We start from the raw sequence: 14,881 nt of genomic DNA on the forward strand, positions 1-14,881 counted from the left end.
GGGGAGGGAGAGGGGGAGAAGGGAGACCCCCCCAGGTCCCCCAAGCCCTGCTCCAGGCTGGCACCAGCGTTCGGGGAGCAAATGTGGGGTTCTGGGGGGTCTTGGGACAGGAAGGGGTCCGGGCTGGGTGCAAGGGTTTTGGGAAGGTGCTGAGATGCTGGGACACGCTGCAGGGATGTTGGGGCACGGTGCCGGGATCCCGGCTCGGGGCAGGCAGATGCGCCGGCCGCGGCCGTCCCAGCGCGGCGCAGAGGGCTGGGGGCTGCCAGGCATCGCCGCCTCCCGCGGCGACACCGCTCGCCTGCGGTTTTCCTGCCCAGACGCGGGGTCGGGTGTCACCACCACTACCAGCAGCTTTCGTGCAGTAGTAGGTGGCCGTGTCGTCGGCCTTCAGGCTGTTCATCTGCAGCGTGAGCGTGCTCTGGGAGTCGTCCCTGGAGATGGTGAAGCGCCCTTTGACCGCCGGCGCGTAGCCTGTGCTGCTACCACTGCCGTAAATACCCGCAACCCACTCGAGCGTCTTCCTGGGTGCTTGTCGAAACCAGTACATGGGGTAGCTGCTGAAGGTGAAGCCAGAGCCCTTGCAGACGAGGCGCAGGGACCCCCTGGGTGTCTGGAGGCCCCCTCCGGACACGACCAGTTGCACGGCCGCCCGCAGCCCTGGGGAGAGGGGGACAAGGGGAGACCCCCCCAGGTCATGCTCCAGGCTGGCACCAGCGTTAGGGGAGCAAATGTGGGGTTCAGGGGGGTCTGGGCTCGGTGCAAGGGTCCGGGCTGGGTGCAAGGGACTGAGCTTGGAGCAGGGCTCCGGGCTCAGAGCAAAGGGCCCGGGTCCGTTCCAGGGGTCGAGGCTGGGTGCAAGGGTCCGGGTTTGGGGACGGGGTCCCTGCTCGGTGGAAGAGTTTTGGGGAGATGCCGGGATGTGGGGACCCAGCGCAGGGACGTCGGGGGACACCACAATAAGCACCACCATAATCTGCTTTCCCGCAGTAGTAGGTGGCCGTGTCGTCGGCCTTCAGGCTGTTCATCTGCAGCGTGAGCGTGCTCTGGGAGTTGTCCCTGGAGATGGTGAAGCACCCTTCGACCGCCGGCGCGTAGTATGTGCTGCTACCAAAACCACTGCTCTGAATACCCGCGACGAACTCGAGCCCCTTCCCAGGTGCCTGTCGCACCCATCCCATGGCGGTGCTGCTGAAGTCGAAGCCGGAGGCCTTGCAGACGAGGCGCAGGGACCCCCCGGGTGTCTGGAGGCCCCCTCCCGACTCGACCAGTTGCACGGCCGCCCGCAGCCCTGGGGAGAGAGGGGGAGAAGGGGAGACCCCCCCAGGTCCTCCAGGCCCTGCCTCAGGCTGGCAGAGGTGTTAGGGAGCAAAGCTGGGGTCCCCGGGGGGGGGTCTGGGCTGGGTGCAGGGGTCCGGGCTCGGAGCAAAGGGGGTGAGCATCGTGCAGGGGTCTGGAGTCGGTGCAAGGGTCTGACGTGGGTGCAGAGGGTCGCGGCTGAAGGCGAGGGTCTGGGTTGGGTGCAGGGGTCAGGGCTGGGTGGAAGGGTCCAGGGTGGGTGCCGAGGTTTTGGGGAGATGCCGGGAGGTGGGGGAACGGCGCAGGGAAGTTCTGGCTTCAGGCAAAGAGCCCTGGTTGGGTGCAGAAGGTTTCGGGGAGATGCCGGGATGTGGGGACCCAGCGCAGGGACGTCGGGGGACACCACAATAAGCAGCACCATAATATTTCCCGCAGTAGTAGGTGGCCGTGTCGTCGGCCTTCAGGCTGTTCATCTGCAGCGTGAGCGTGCTCTGGGAGCTGTCCAGGGAGATGGTGAAGCGCCCTTGCACCGCCGGCGCGTAGTATGTGTAACTGCTACCACCACTGCTGTAAATACTCGCAACCCACTCGAGCCCCTTCCCGGGCGCCTGTCGCGCCCAAGCCATGCTGACGCTGCTGAAGTCGAAGCCGGAGGCCTTGCAGACGAGGCGCAGGGACCCCCCGGGTGTCTGGAGGCCCCCTCCGGACTCGACCAGTTGCACGGCCGCCCACAGCCCTGGGGAGAGGGGGACAAGGGGAGACCCCCCCAGGTCGTGCTCCAGGCTGGTACCAGCGTTAGGGGAGCAAATGTGGGGTTCAGGGGGGTCTGGGCTCGGTGCAAGGGTCCGGGCTGGGTGCAAGGGACTGAGCTTGGAGCAGGGCTCCGGGCTCAGAGCAAAGGGCCCGGGTCCGTTCCAGGGGTCGAGGCTGGGTGCAAGGGTCCGGGTTTGGGGACGGGGTCCCTGCTCGGTGGAAGAGTTTTGGGGAGATGCCGGGATGTGGGGACCCAGTGCAGGGACGTCGGGGGACACAACCATAATCACCACCATAATCTTTCCCGCAGTAGTAGGTGGCCGTGTCGTCGGCCTTCAGGCTGTTCATCTGCAGCGTGACCGTGCTCTGGGAGTTGTCCCTGGAGATGGTGAAGCGACCTTGCACCGCCGGCGCGTAGGCTGTGTAACTACCACTGTAGCTAATAACCGCGACGAACTCGAGCCCCTTCCCGGGCGCCTGTCGCACCCAAGCCATGGCGTTGCTGCTGAAGGTGAAGCCGGAGGCCTTGCAGACGAGGCGCAGGGACCCCCGGGTGTCTGGAGGCCCCCTCCGGACTCGACCAGTTGCACGGCCGCCCACAGCCCTGGGGAGAGAGGGGGAGAAGGGGAGACCCCCCAAAGTCCCCTTGTTCCTTGCTCCAGGCTGGCTCCATCCTCGGGAGAGCAAATCTGGGGTCCTGGGGAGGGGTTTGGGGGTCTCGGCACAAGGAGGAGTCCGGGATCTGTGTAAGGATCCAGGACTCCGGAGCAAAGGGTTGAGCACCGCGCAGGGGTCCCGGCTGGGTGCAAGGGTCTGACGTGGGTGCAGAGGGTCGAGGCTGAAGGCGAGGGTCTGGGTTGGGTGCAGGGGTCAGGGCTGGGTGGAAGGGTCCAGGGTGGGTGCCGGCGTTACGGGAAGATGCTGGGGTGTGGGGGAACGGCGCAGGGAAGTTCTGGCTTCACGCAAAGAGCCCTGGTTGGGTGCAGAAGGTTTCGGGGAGATGCCGGGATGTGGGGACCCAGCGGAGGGACGTCGGGGGACACAACCATAAGCACCACCATAATCTGCTTTCGCGCAGTAGTAGGTGGCCGTGTCGTCGGCCTTCAGGCTGTTCATCTGCAGCGTCACCGTGCTCTGGGAGCTGTCCAGGGAGATGGTGAAGCGCCCTTGCACCGCCGGCGCGTAATAGATATGACTACCAGTGCTGTAAATACTCGCGACCCACTCGAGCCCCTTCCCGGGCGCCTGTCGCACCCAGTGCAGGTAGGTGCTGCTGCTGAAGTCGAAGCCGGAGCCCTTGCAGACGAGGCGCAGGGACCCCCCGGGTGTCTGGAGGCCCCCTCCGGACTCGACCAGTTGCACGGCCGCCCGCAGCCCTGGGGAGGGAGAGGGGGAGAAGGGGAGACCCCCTCCCAGGTCCCCCAAGCCCTGCTCCAGGCTGGCACCAGCGTTAGGGGAGCAAATGTGGGGTTCAGGGGGGGATGTCTGGGCGCAGGATGGGGTCCGGGCTCGGAGCAAAGGGTCTGGGATGGGTGCAGGGGTCCGGGATGGGTGCAGGGGTCTGGGCTTGCAGCAAAGGGTCCGGGATGGGTGCAGGGGTCTGGGATGGGTGCAAGGGTCCGGGCTGGGTGCAAGGGTTCCAGGCTTGGAGAAACGATCTCGGTTAGGTGCAGGGGTCCGGCCTCGGTGCAAAGGTCCAGGCTGGGAGCAGGGGTTTGGGGAAGCTGCTGGGATTTTGGGAGGCAACGCAGGGATGTTGGGGAACGGTACCGGCACCTGTGTAACCGCTAGCAGCTTTCGCGCAGTAGTAGGTGGCCGTGTCGTCGGCCTTCAGGCTGTTCATCTGCAGCGTGAGCGTGCTCTGGGAGTTGTCCCTGGAGATGGTGAAGCGCCCTTGCACCGCCGGCGCGTATCTTGTGTCACTGCCATCGTTGTAAATACTCGCGACCTCCTCGAGCCCCTTCCCGGGCGCCTGTCGCACCCAGAACATGTCGTAGCTGCTGAAGGTGAAGCCGGAGCCCTTGCAGGACACGGCTTAGGGCTGGCTTTGGGCTGGGTGCAGGGGTTTGGGCTCAGGGCAGGGGATTTTGGCACCGCGGAGGGCTTTGGGGGTGACTAGGACGGATGCCGGCATTTGGGGGGGACAGCGCAGGGATGCTCAGGCTCGGTACGAGAGTTTTTGTGGCAGGGGTCTTGGCTTCCTGCAAACATCTGGGCTCGACGTAGATCGGTCCGCGCGGGTGCAGAGGGTCGAGGCTTGGGGCGAGGGTCTGGGTTGGGTGCAGGGGTCTGGGATGGGCGCCGGGGTTTTGGGAAGATGCCGGGATGCAGGGGCACGGTGCCGGGGTGGGGGACACCAGCATAACCACATCTCCCACAGTAGTAGGTGGCCGTGTCATCGGCCTTCAGGCTGTTCATCTGCAGCGTGACCGTGCTCTGGGAGTTGTCCCTGGAGATGGTGAAGCGCCCTTTGACCGCCGGCGCGTACCATGTGCTGCTACCACTGCTGCTAATACTCGCGACGTACTCAAGTGTCTTCCCAGGTGCCTGTCGCACCCATCCCATGTCGGTGCTGCTGAAGGTGAAGCCGGAGCCCTTGCAGACGAGGCGCAGGGACCCCCCGGGTGTCTGGAGGCCCCCTCCGGACTCGACCAGTTGCACGGCCGCCCGCAGCCCTAGGGAGAGAGGGGGCAGAAGGGGAGACCCCCCCCAGGTCCTCCAGGTCCTGCCTCAGGCTGGCAGAGGTGTTAGGGAGCAAATCTGGGGTGCTGGGGGGGGTCTGGGCTGGGTGCCGGGGTCCGGGCTCGGAGCAAAGGGGGTGAGCATCGTGCAGGGGTCCCGGCTGGGTGCAAGGGTCTGACGTGGGTGCAGAGGGTCGTGGCTGAAGGCGAGGGTCTGGGTTGGGTGCAGGGGTCAGGGCTGGGTGGAAGGGTCCAGGCTGGGTGCCGGGGTTTCGGGAAGATGCCGGGAGGTGGGGGAACGGCACAGGGAACTTCTGGCTTCACGCAAAGAGCCCTGGTTGGGTGCAGAAGGTTTTGGGGAGATGCCGGGATGTGGGGACCCAGCGCAGGGACGTCGGGGGACACAAACATAAGCAGCACCATAATCTTCTTTCCCGCAGTAGTAGGTGGCCGTGTCGTCGGCCTTCAGGCTGTTCATCTGCAGCGTGAGCGTGCTCTGGGAGCTGTCCAGGGAGATGGTGAAGCGCCCTTGCACCTCCGGCACGTAATAGATATGACTACCAGTGCTGTAAATACTCGCGACCCACTCGAGCCCCTTCCCGGGCGCCTGTCGCACCCAGTGCAGGTAGGTGCTGCTGCTGAAGGTGAAGCCGGAGGCCTTGCAGACGAGGCGCAGGGACCCCCCGGGTGTCTGGAGGCCCCCTCCGGACACGACCAGTTGCACGGCCGCCCGCAGCCCTGGGAGAGAGGAAGGAGAGAATTGAGTCGCCCGGTCCCGGCCATCGCTCCCCCTCGCCCCGTATCCGCGCCCGGGGAAGGGGGGGGTCAGCGGGACTGGGTCCTACCTGGCAGGGCCGCGAGGAGGAGGAGGAAGGTGGAGGAGCGGGGGCTGATCCGGGGTGTGTCCTGCTTGGGGGGGGGTCCTCTCTGCCCAGGGGTGACTGGCGTTGGTCAGGGTGATGTTTAAAGCAAAGGAAGGGTGCAAGGGGGCTTGAGCATCCCTGCCCAGCCCTCTTTCCAGACCCCTGACCCAATCCCGCACCCCTTGAACTGAGCCCGCACCCCTTGAACTGAGCCCGCACCCCTGCCCTGAGCCGGCACCCCTTGCACCGAGCACGTCCCCCCGACACCCCGGCACCTTTCCCCGACCCCTTGCACTGAACCCAAATCCCTGCCCCACGGGCAGACCCCTGCCTCTGCCCGCCTCCCCACCCCGTTGCCCGCACCCCCTGCCTTTTGCACCCCCCCCAAGGGCAAGGGGTGTTTTTTTGCCCCCGGGCAGGGGGTTTTGGGGGTCTCCTGGGATGGAGCGGGCAGGGGGCAGGGATGGGGTGTGGGTGGACGGGGCAGGAGGTGGGCAAGGGTTCCGGGGTCGGGGCAGGGGTTTGGGGTCGGTGTAAGGGTGTGGGCACCCTGCAAGGGTCCTGTGCTTGGTGCAGGGGTTTCGGGAAGGTGCTGGGATGTTGGGGTGCAGGGCAGGGACGCTCAGGCTCGGGGCAAAGGGTTTCATCGAAATGCCGGCACGCTGGAAGACATCCGCTTGAGCGACGGGGCGTGCCGTGTCCAACTGCCACCACTCCAAATACCCGCGACCCGCTCGAGCCCCTTCCCGGGCGCCTGTCGCACCCATCCCATGGCGGTGCTGCTGAAGGTGAAGCCGGAGCCCTTGCAGACGAGGCGCAGGGACCCCCCGGGTGTCTGGAGGCCCCCTCCGGACTCGACCAGTTGCACGGCCGCCCACAGCCCTGGGGAGAGGGGGACAAGGGGAGACCCCCCCAGGTCGTGCTCCAGGCTGGTACCAGCGTTAGGGGAGCAAATGTGGGGTTCAGGGGGGTCTGGGCTCGGTGCAAGGGTCCGGGCTGGGTGCAAGGGACTGAGCTTGGAGCAGGGCTCCAGGCTCAGAGCAAAGGGCCCGGGTCCGTTCCAGGGGTCGAGGCTGGGTGCAAGGGTCCGGGTTTGGGGACGGGGTCCCTGCTCGGTGGAAGAGTTTCGGGGAGATGCCGGGATGTGGGGACCCAGTGCAGGGACGTCGGGGGACACAACCATAATCACCACCATAATCTTTCCCGCAGTAGTAGGTGGCCGTGTCGTCGGCCTTCAGGCTGTTCATCTGCAGCGTCACCGTGCTCTGGGAGCTGTCCCTGGAGATGGTGAAGCGCCCTTGCACCGCCGGCGCGTAGGCTGTGTAACTACCACTGTAGCTAATAACCGCGACGAACTCGAGCCCCTTCCCGGGCGCCTGTCGCACCCAAGCCATGGCGTTGCTGCTGAAGGTGAAGCCGGAGGCCTTGCAGACGAGGCGCAGGGACCCCCCGGGTGTCTGGAGGCCCCTCCGGACTCGACCAGTTGCACGGCCGCCCGCAGCCCTGGGGAGGGAGGGGGGAGAAGGGGAGACCCCCCCCCAGGTCCTCCAAGCGCAACTCCAGGCTGGCACCAGCGTTAGGGGAGCAAATGTGGGGTTTTGGGGGGGGGACGTCTGGGCGCAGGATGGGGTCTGCGCTCAGAGCAAAGGGTCTGGGATGGGTGCAGGGGTCTGGGCTTGGAGCAAAGGGTCCAGGATGGGTGCAAGGGTCCAGGATGGGTGCAAGGGTCCGGGATGGGTGCAGGGGTCTGGGATGGATGCAAGGGTCCGGGATGGGTGCAAGGGTCTGGGATGGGTGCAAGGATCCGGGCTGGGTGCAAGGGTTCCAGGCTTGGAGAAACGATCTCGGTTAGGTGCAGGGGTCCGGCCTCGGTGCAAAGGTCCAGGCTGGGTGCAGGAGTTTGGGGAAGCTGCTGGGATTTTGGGAGGCAACGCAGGGATGTTGGGGAACGGTACCGGCACCTGTGTAACCACTAGCAGCTTTCCCGCAGTAGTAGGTGGCCGTGTCGTCGGCCTTCAGGCTGTTCATCTGCAGCGTGAGCGTGCTCTGGGAGCTGTCCCTGGAGATGGTGAAGCGCCCTTTGACCGCCGACGCATAGTATGCGCTACCACCGCTGGTAATACCCGCGACTAACTCGAGCCCCTTCCCAGGCGCCTGTCGTGCCCAAACCATGCCTTTGCTGCTGAAGGTGAAGCCGGAGCCCTTGCAGACGAGGCACAGGGACCCCCCGGGTGTCTGGAGGCCCCCTCCGGACTCGACCAGTTGCATGGCCGCCTGCAGCCCTGGGGAGAGAGGGGCAGAAGGGGAGACCCCCCCAGGTCCCCCAAGCCCTGCTCCAGGCTGGCACCAGCGTTAGGGGAGCAAAGCTGGGGTTGTGGGGCATTTTGGGACAGGAAGGGGTCCGGGCTGGGTGCAAGGGTCTGGGTTTGGGGACGGGGTCCCTACTCAGTGCAAGGGTTTTGGGAAGGTGCTGAGATGCTGGGACACGCTGCAGGGATGTTGGGGCACGGTGCCGGGATCCCGGCTCGGGGCAGGCAGATGCGCCGGCCGCGGCCGTCCCAGCGCGGCGCAGAGGGCTGGGGGCTGCCAGGCATCGCCGCCTCCCGCGGCGACACCGCTCGCCTGCGGATTTCCTGCCCAGACGCGGGGTCGGGTGTCACCACCACTACCAGCAGCTTTCGCGCAGTAGTAGGTGGCCGTGTCATCGGCCTTCAGGCTGTTCATCTGCAGCGTGACCGTGCTCTGGGAGCTGTCCAGGGAGATGGTGAAGCGCCCTTTGACCGCCCACGCATAGTATGCGCTACCACCGCTGGTAATACCCGCGACTAACTCGAGCCCCTTCCCGGGCGCCTGTCGTGCCCAAATCATGCCGAAGCTGCTGAAGGTGAAGCCGGAGCCCTTGCAGACGAGGCGCAGGGACCCCCCGGGTGTCTGGAGGCCCCCTCCGGACACGACCAGTTGCACGGCCGCCCGCAGCCCTGGGGAGAGGGGGCAGAAGGGGAGACACCCCCCAGGTCCTCCAGGTCCTGCCTCAGGCTGGCAGAGGTGTTACGGAGCAAAGCTGGGGTGCTGGGGGGGTCTGGGCTGGTGCAGGGGTCCGGGCTTGGAGCAAAGGCTGTGAGCATCGTGCAGGGGTCCTGGCTGGGTGCAAGGGTCTGACGTGGGTGCAGAGGGTCGAGGCTGAAGGCGAGGGTCTGGGTTGGGTGCAGGGGTCAGGGCTGGGTGGAAGAGTCCAGGGTGGGTGCCGAGGTTTCGGGGAGATGCCGGGAGGTGGGGACCCAGCGCAGGGACGTCGGGGCACAGTCGGGGACACCATCGGGATGTTTCGCGCAGTAGTAGGTGGCCGTGTCGTCGGCCTTCAGGCTGCTCATCTGCAGCGTGAACGTGCTCTGGGAGTTGTCCTTGGAGATGGTGAAGCGCCCTTGCACCTCCGGCGCGTAGGATGAGGTACCGCTCCTGCTAATACCCGCGATCCACTCGAGCCCCTTCCCGGGCGCCTGTCGCGCCCACTCCATGCCGACGTAGCCGAAGTCGAAGCCGGAGGCCTTGCAGACGAGGCGCAGGGACCCCCCGGGTGTCTGGAGGCCCCCTCCGGACTCGACCAGTTGCACGGCCGCCCGCAGCCCTGGGGAGAGAGGGGCAGAAGGGGAGACCCCCCCCAGGTCCTCCAGGTCCTGCCTCAGGCTGGCAGAGGTGTTAGGGAGCAAAGCTGGGGTCCCGGGGGGGGTCTGGGCTGGGTGCAGGGGTCCGGGCTCGGAGCAAAGGGGGTGAGCATCGTGCAGGGGTCTGGAGTCGGTGCAAGGGTCTGACGTGGGTGCAGAGGGTCGCGGCTGAAGGCGAGGGTCTGGGTTGGGTGCAGGGGTCAGGGCTGGGTGGAAGGGTCCAGGCTGGGTGCCGGGGTTTCGGGAAGATGCCGGGAGGTGGGGGAATGGCGCAGGAAAGTTCTGGCTTCACGCAAAGAGCCTTGGTTGGGTGCAGAAGGTTTTGGGGAGATGCCGGGATGTGGGGACCCAGCACTGCGATATCGGGGGACACAACCATAATCACCACCATAACATTTCCCGCAGTAGTAGGTGGCCGTGTCGTCGGCCTTCAGGCTGTTCATCTGCAGCGTGACCGTGCTCTGGGAGCTGTCCCTGGAGATGGTGAAGCGCCCTTGCACCGCCGGCGCGTATTCTGTGTAACTGCTACCACTGTAAATAACCGCGACACCCTCGAGCCCCTTCCCGGGCGCCTGTCGCACCCATCCCATGTCGGTGCTGCTGAAGGTGAAGCCGGAGGCCTTGCAGACGAGGCGCAGGGACCCCCCGGGTGTCTGGAGGCCCCCTCCGGACTCGACCAGTTGCACGGCCGCCCGCAGCACTGGGGAGGGAGGGGGAGAAGGGGAGACCCTCCCCAGGTCCCCCAAGCCCTGCTCCAGGCTGGCACCAGTCTCGGAGGAGCAAATGTGGGGTTCAGGGGGGTCTGGGCTCTGTGCAAGGGTCCGGGCTGGGTGCAAGGGACTGAGCTTGGAGCAGGGCTCCGGGCTCAGAGCAAAGGGCCCGGGTCCGTTCCAGGGGTCGAGGCTGGGTGCAAGGGTCCGGGTTTGGGGACGGGGTCCCTGCTCGGTGGCAGAGTTTTGGGGAGATGCCGGGATGTGGGGACCCAGCACAGGGACGTCGGGGGACACCACAATAAGCACCACCATAATCTGCTTTCCCGCAGTAGTAGGTGGCCGTGTCGTCGGCCTTCAGGCTGTTCATCTGCAGCGTGAGCGTGCTCTGGGAGTTGTCCAGGGAGATGGTGAAGCGCCCTTGCACCGCCGGCGCGTAGTATGTGCTGCTACCAAAACCACTGCTCTGAATACCCGCAACGAACTCGAGCCCCTTTCCGGGCGCCTGTCGCACCCATCCCATGGCGGTGCTGCTGAAGGTGAAGCCGGAGGCCTTGCAGACGAGGCGCAGGGACCCCCCGGGTGTCTGGAGGCCCCCTCCGGACTCGACCAGTTGCACGGCCGCCCGCAGCCCTGGGGAGGGAGGGGCAGAAGGGGAGACCCCCCCCAGGTCCTCCAGGTCCTGCCTCAGGCTGGCAGAGGTGTTACGGAGCAAAGCTGGGGTGCTGGGGGGGTCTGGGCTGGGTGCAGGGGTCCGGGCTCGCAGCAAAGGCTGTGAGCATCGTGCAGGGGTCCTGGCTGGGTGCAAGGGTCTGACGTGGGTGCAGAGGGTCGCGGCTGAAGGCGAGGGTCTGGGTTGGGTGCAGGGGTCAGGGCTGTGTGGAAGGGTCCAGGGTGGGTGCCGAGGTTTCGGGGAGATGCCGGGATGTGGGGACCCAGCGCAGGGACGTCGGGGCACAGTCGGGGACACCATCGGGATGTTTCGCGCAGTAGTAGGTGGCCGTGTCGTCGGCCTTCAGGCTGCTCATCTGCAGCGTGAACGTGCTCTGGGAGTTGTCCTTGGAGATGGTGAAGCGCCCTTGCACCTCCGGCGCGTAGGATGAGGTACCGCTCCTGCTAATACCCGCGACCCACTCGAGCCCCTTCCCGGGCGCCTGTCGCGCCCACTCCATGCCGACGTAGCCGAAGTCGAAGCCGGAGCCCTTGCAGACGAGGCGCAGGGACCCCCCGGGTGTCTGGAGGCCCCCTCCGGACTCGACCAGTTGCACGGCCGCCCGCAGCACTGGGGAGGGAGGGGGAGAAGGGGAGACCCCCCCCAGGTCCCCCAAGCCCTGCTCCAGGCTGGCACCAGTCTCGGAGGAGCAAATGTGGGGTTCAGGGGGGTCTGGGCTCGGTGCAAGGGTCCGGGCTGGGTGCAAGGGCCTGAGCTTGGAGCAGGGCTCCGGGCTCAGAGCAAAGGGCCCGGGTCCGTTCCAGGGGTCGAGGCTGGGTGCAAGGGTCCGGGTTTGGGGACGGGGTCCCTGCTCGGTGGAAGAGTTTCGGGGAGATGCCGGGATGTGGGGACCCAGCGCAGGGACGTCGGGGGACACCACAATAAGCAGCACCATAATATTTCCCGCAGTAGTAGGTGGCCGTGTCGTCGGCCTTCAGGCTGTTCATCTGCAGCGTGACCGTGCTCTGGGAGTTGTCCTTGGAGATGGTGAAGCGCCCTTGCACCGCCGGCGCGTAGGATGTGCTGCTACCATCGCTGTTAATATATGCGACCCACTCGAGCCCCTTCCCGGGTGCCTGTCGCACCCACTGCATGTAGAAGCTGCTGAAGTCGAAGCCGGAGGCCTTGCAGACGAGGCGCAGGGACCCCCCGGGTGTCTGGAGGCCCCCTCCGGACACGACCAGTTGCTCGGCCGCCCGCAGCCCTGGGGAGGGAGGAAGGAGAGAATTGAGTCGCCCGGTCCCGGCCATCGCTCCCCCTCGCCCCGTATCCGCGCCCGGGGAAGGGGGGGTCAGCGGGACTGGGTCCTACCTGGCAGGGCCGCGAGGAGGAGGAGGAAGGTGGAGGAGCGGGGGCTGATCCGGGGTGTGTCCTGCTTGGGGGGGGGGTCCTCTCTGCCCAGGGGTGACTGGCGTTGGTCAGGGTGATGTTTAAAGCAAAAGGAAGGGTGCAAGGGGGCTTGAACATCCCTGCCCAGCCCTCTTTCCGGACCCCTGACCCAATCCCGGACCCCTTCCGCTAAATCCAGACCCCTGCAAGTCCTCCGGCTTCACCTCCAGCAGCTACAGCATGCAGTGGGTGCGACAGGCGCCCGGGAAAGGGCTCGAACACGTCGCGGGTATTAACAGCGGTGGTGGCTTTTACCACGCGCCGGCGGTCAAAGGGCGCTTCACCATCTCCGGGGACGACTCCCAGAGCACGCTCACGCTGCAGATGAACAGCCTGAAGACCGACGACACGGCCACCTACTACTGCGCAAAAGAAGCTGGTGGTGTCCCCGACCCCGGCACCGTCCCCCAACATCCCGGCGCCGGGTCCCCACATCCCGGCATCTTCCCGAAATCCCTGCACCCAGCCCGGACCCTTCCACCCCAGCCTGGACCCTTGCACCGGTGCCAAACCCCTGCTTGGTGCCCGAATCCTTACACGGTGCAGAAACCCAACACCCGGTTTCATTTTGGGACATCTTCCTACACCCCTGCCCTGAGTCAAGACCCCTCTGTAAGGGCTCCGGCTTCACCTTCAGCAGCACCGGCATGGGATGGGTGCGACAGGCGCCCGGGAAAGGGCTCGAGTGGGTCGCGAGTATTCAGAGCAGTGGTTTTGGTAGCAGCACATACTACGCGCCGGCGGTCGAAGGGCGCTTCACCATCTCCAAGGACGACTCCCAGAGCACGGTCACGCTGCAGATGAACAGCCTGAAGGCCGACGACACGGCCACCTACTACTGCGGGAAAGAAGATTATGGTGGTGCTTATTGTGGTGTCCCCCGACGTCCCTGCGCTGGGTCCCCACATCCCGGCATCTCCCCGAAACTCTTCCACCGAGCAGGGACCCCGTCCCCAAACCCGGACCCTTGCACCCAGCCTCGACCCCTGGAACGGACCCGGGCCCTTTGCTCTGAGCCTGGAGCCCTGCTCCAAGCTCAGTCCCTTGCACCCAGCCCGGACCCTTGCACCGAGCCCAGACCCCCCTGAACCCCACATTTGCTCCCCTAACGCTGGTGCCAGCCTGGAGCAGGGCTTGGGGGACCTGGGGGGGGTCTCCCCTTCTCCCCCTCTCCCTCCCCAGGGCTGCGGGCGGCCGTGCAACTGGTTGGGTCTGGAGGGGGCCTCCAGACACCTGGGGGGTCCCTGCGCCTCGTCTGCAAGGGCTCCGGCTTCACCTTCAGCAGCACCGCCATGGGATGGGTGCGACAGGCGCCCGGGAAGGGGCTCGAGCGGGTCGCGGGTATTTGGAGTGGTGGCAGTTGGACACGGCACGCCCTGTCGCTCAAGCGGATGTCTTCCAGCGTGCCGGCATTTCGATGAAACCCTCTGCCCCGAGCCTGAGCGTCCCTGCCCTGCACCCCAACATCCCAGCACCTTCCCGAAACCCCTGCACCAAGCACAGGACCCTTGCAGGGTGCCCACACCCTTACACCGACCCCAAACCCCTGCCCCGACCCCGGAACCCTTGCCCACCTCCTGCCCCGTCCACCCACACCCCATCCCTGCCCCTGCCCGCTCCATCCCAGGAGACCCCAAAACCCCCTGCCCGGGGGCCAAAAAACACCCCTTGCCCTTTGGGGGGGTGCAAAAGGCAGGGGGCGCGGGCAACGGGGTGGGGAGGTGAGCAGAGGCAGGGGTCTGCCCGTGGGGCAGGGATTTGGGTTGAGTGCAAGGGGTTGGGGAAAGGTGCCGGGGTGTCGGGGGGACGTGCTCGGTGCAAGGGGTGCCGGCTCAGGGCAGGGGTGCGGGCTCAGTTCAAGGGGTGCGGGATTGGGTCAGGGGTCCGGAAAGAGGGCTGGGCAGGGATGCTCAAGCCCCCTTGCACCCTTCCTTTGCTTTAAACATCACCCTGACCAACGCCAGTCACCCCTGGGCAGAGAGGACCCCCCCCCAGCAGGACACACCCCGGATCAGCCCCCGCTCCTCCACCTTCCTCCTCCTCCTCGTGGCCCTGCCAGGTAGGACCCAGTCCCGCTGAACCCCCCCTTCCCCGGGCGCGGATACGGGGCGAGGGGGAGCGATGGCCGGGACCGGGCGACTCAATTCTCTCCTTCCTCTCTCTCCCCAGGGCTGCGGGCGGCCGTGCAACTGGTCGAGTCCGGAGGGGGCCTCCAGACACCCGGGGGGTCCCTGCGCCTCGTCTGCAAGGCCTCCGGCTTCACCTTCAGCAGCAGCACCTACCTGCACTGGGTGCGACAGGCGCCCGGGAAGGGGCTCGAGTGGGTCGCGAGTATTTACAGCACTGGTAGTCATATCTATTACGCGCCGGAGGTGCAAGGGCGCTTCACCATCTCCCTGGACAGCTCCCAGAGCACGCTCACGCTGCAGATGAACAGCCTGAAGGCCGACGACACGGCCACCTACTACTGCGGGAAAGAAGATTATGGTGCTGCTTATGGTTGTGTCCCCCGACGTCCCTGCGCTGGGTCCCCACATCCCGGCATCTCCCCGAAACCTTCTGCACCCAACCAGGGCTCTTTGCGTGAAGCCAGAACTTCCCTGCGCCGTTCCCCCACCTCCCGGCATCTTCCCGAAACCCCGGCACCCAGCCTGCACCCTTCCACCCAGCCCTGACCCCTGCACCCAACCCAGACCCTCGCCTTCAGCCGCGACCCTCTGCACCCACGTCAGACCCTTGCACCCAGCCGGGACCCCTGCACGATGCTCACCCCCTTTGCTCCGAGTCCGGACCCCGGCACCCAGACAAGACC

The 14,881-nt window shown here is 66.3% G+C and overlaps 1 protein-coding gene across 1 annotated transcript; it reads right to left on the bottom strand.

Moving 5' to 3' along the window:
• Positions 1-10,837: 10,837 nt before the first annotated feature.
• On the bottom strand, positions 10,838-12,504 carry LOC127028131 (immunoglobulin gamma-1 heavy chain-like). The gene is made up of 4 exons (XM_050913923.1): positions 12,325-12,504; positions 11,992-12,088; positions 11,558-11,884; positions 10,838-11,250 (listed from the first exon to the last, which is right to left on the bottom strand). Exons 1-4 carry the CDS (start codon positions 12,502-12,504, stop codon positions 10,838-10,840), a joined length of 1,017 nt encoding a protein of 338 aa, XP_050769880.1.
• Between the last annotated feature and the right edge of the window lie 2,377 nt (positions 12,505-14,881).

This window comes from Gymnogyps californianus, unplaced genomic scaffold, assembly GCF_018139145.2.
Source record: "Gymnogyps californianus isolate 813 unplaced genomic scaffold, ASM1813914v2 HiC_scaffold_203, whole genome shotgun sequence".
Classification (NCBI taxonomy): domain Eukaryota; kingdom Metazoa; phylum Chordata; class Aves; order Accipitriformes; family Cathartidae; genus Gymnogyps; species Gymnogyps californianus.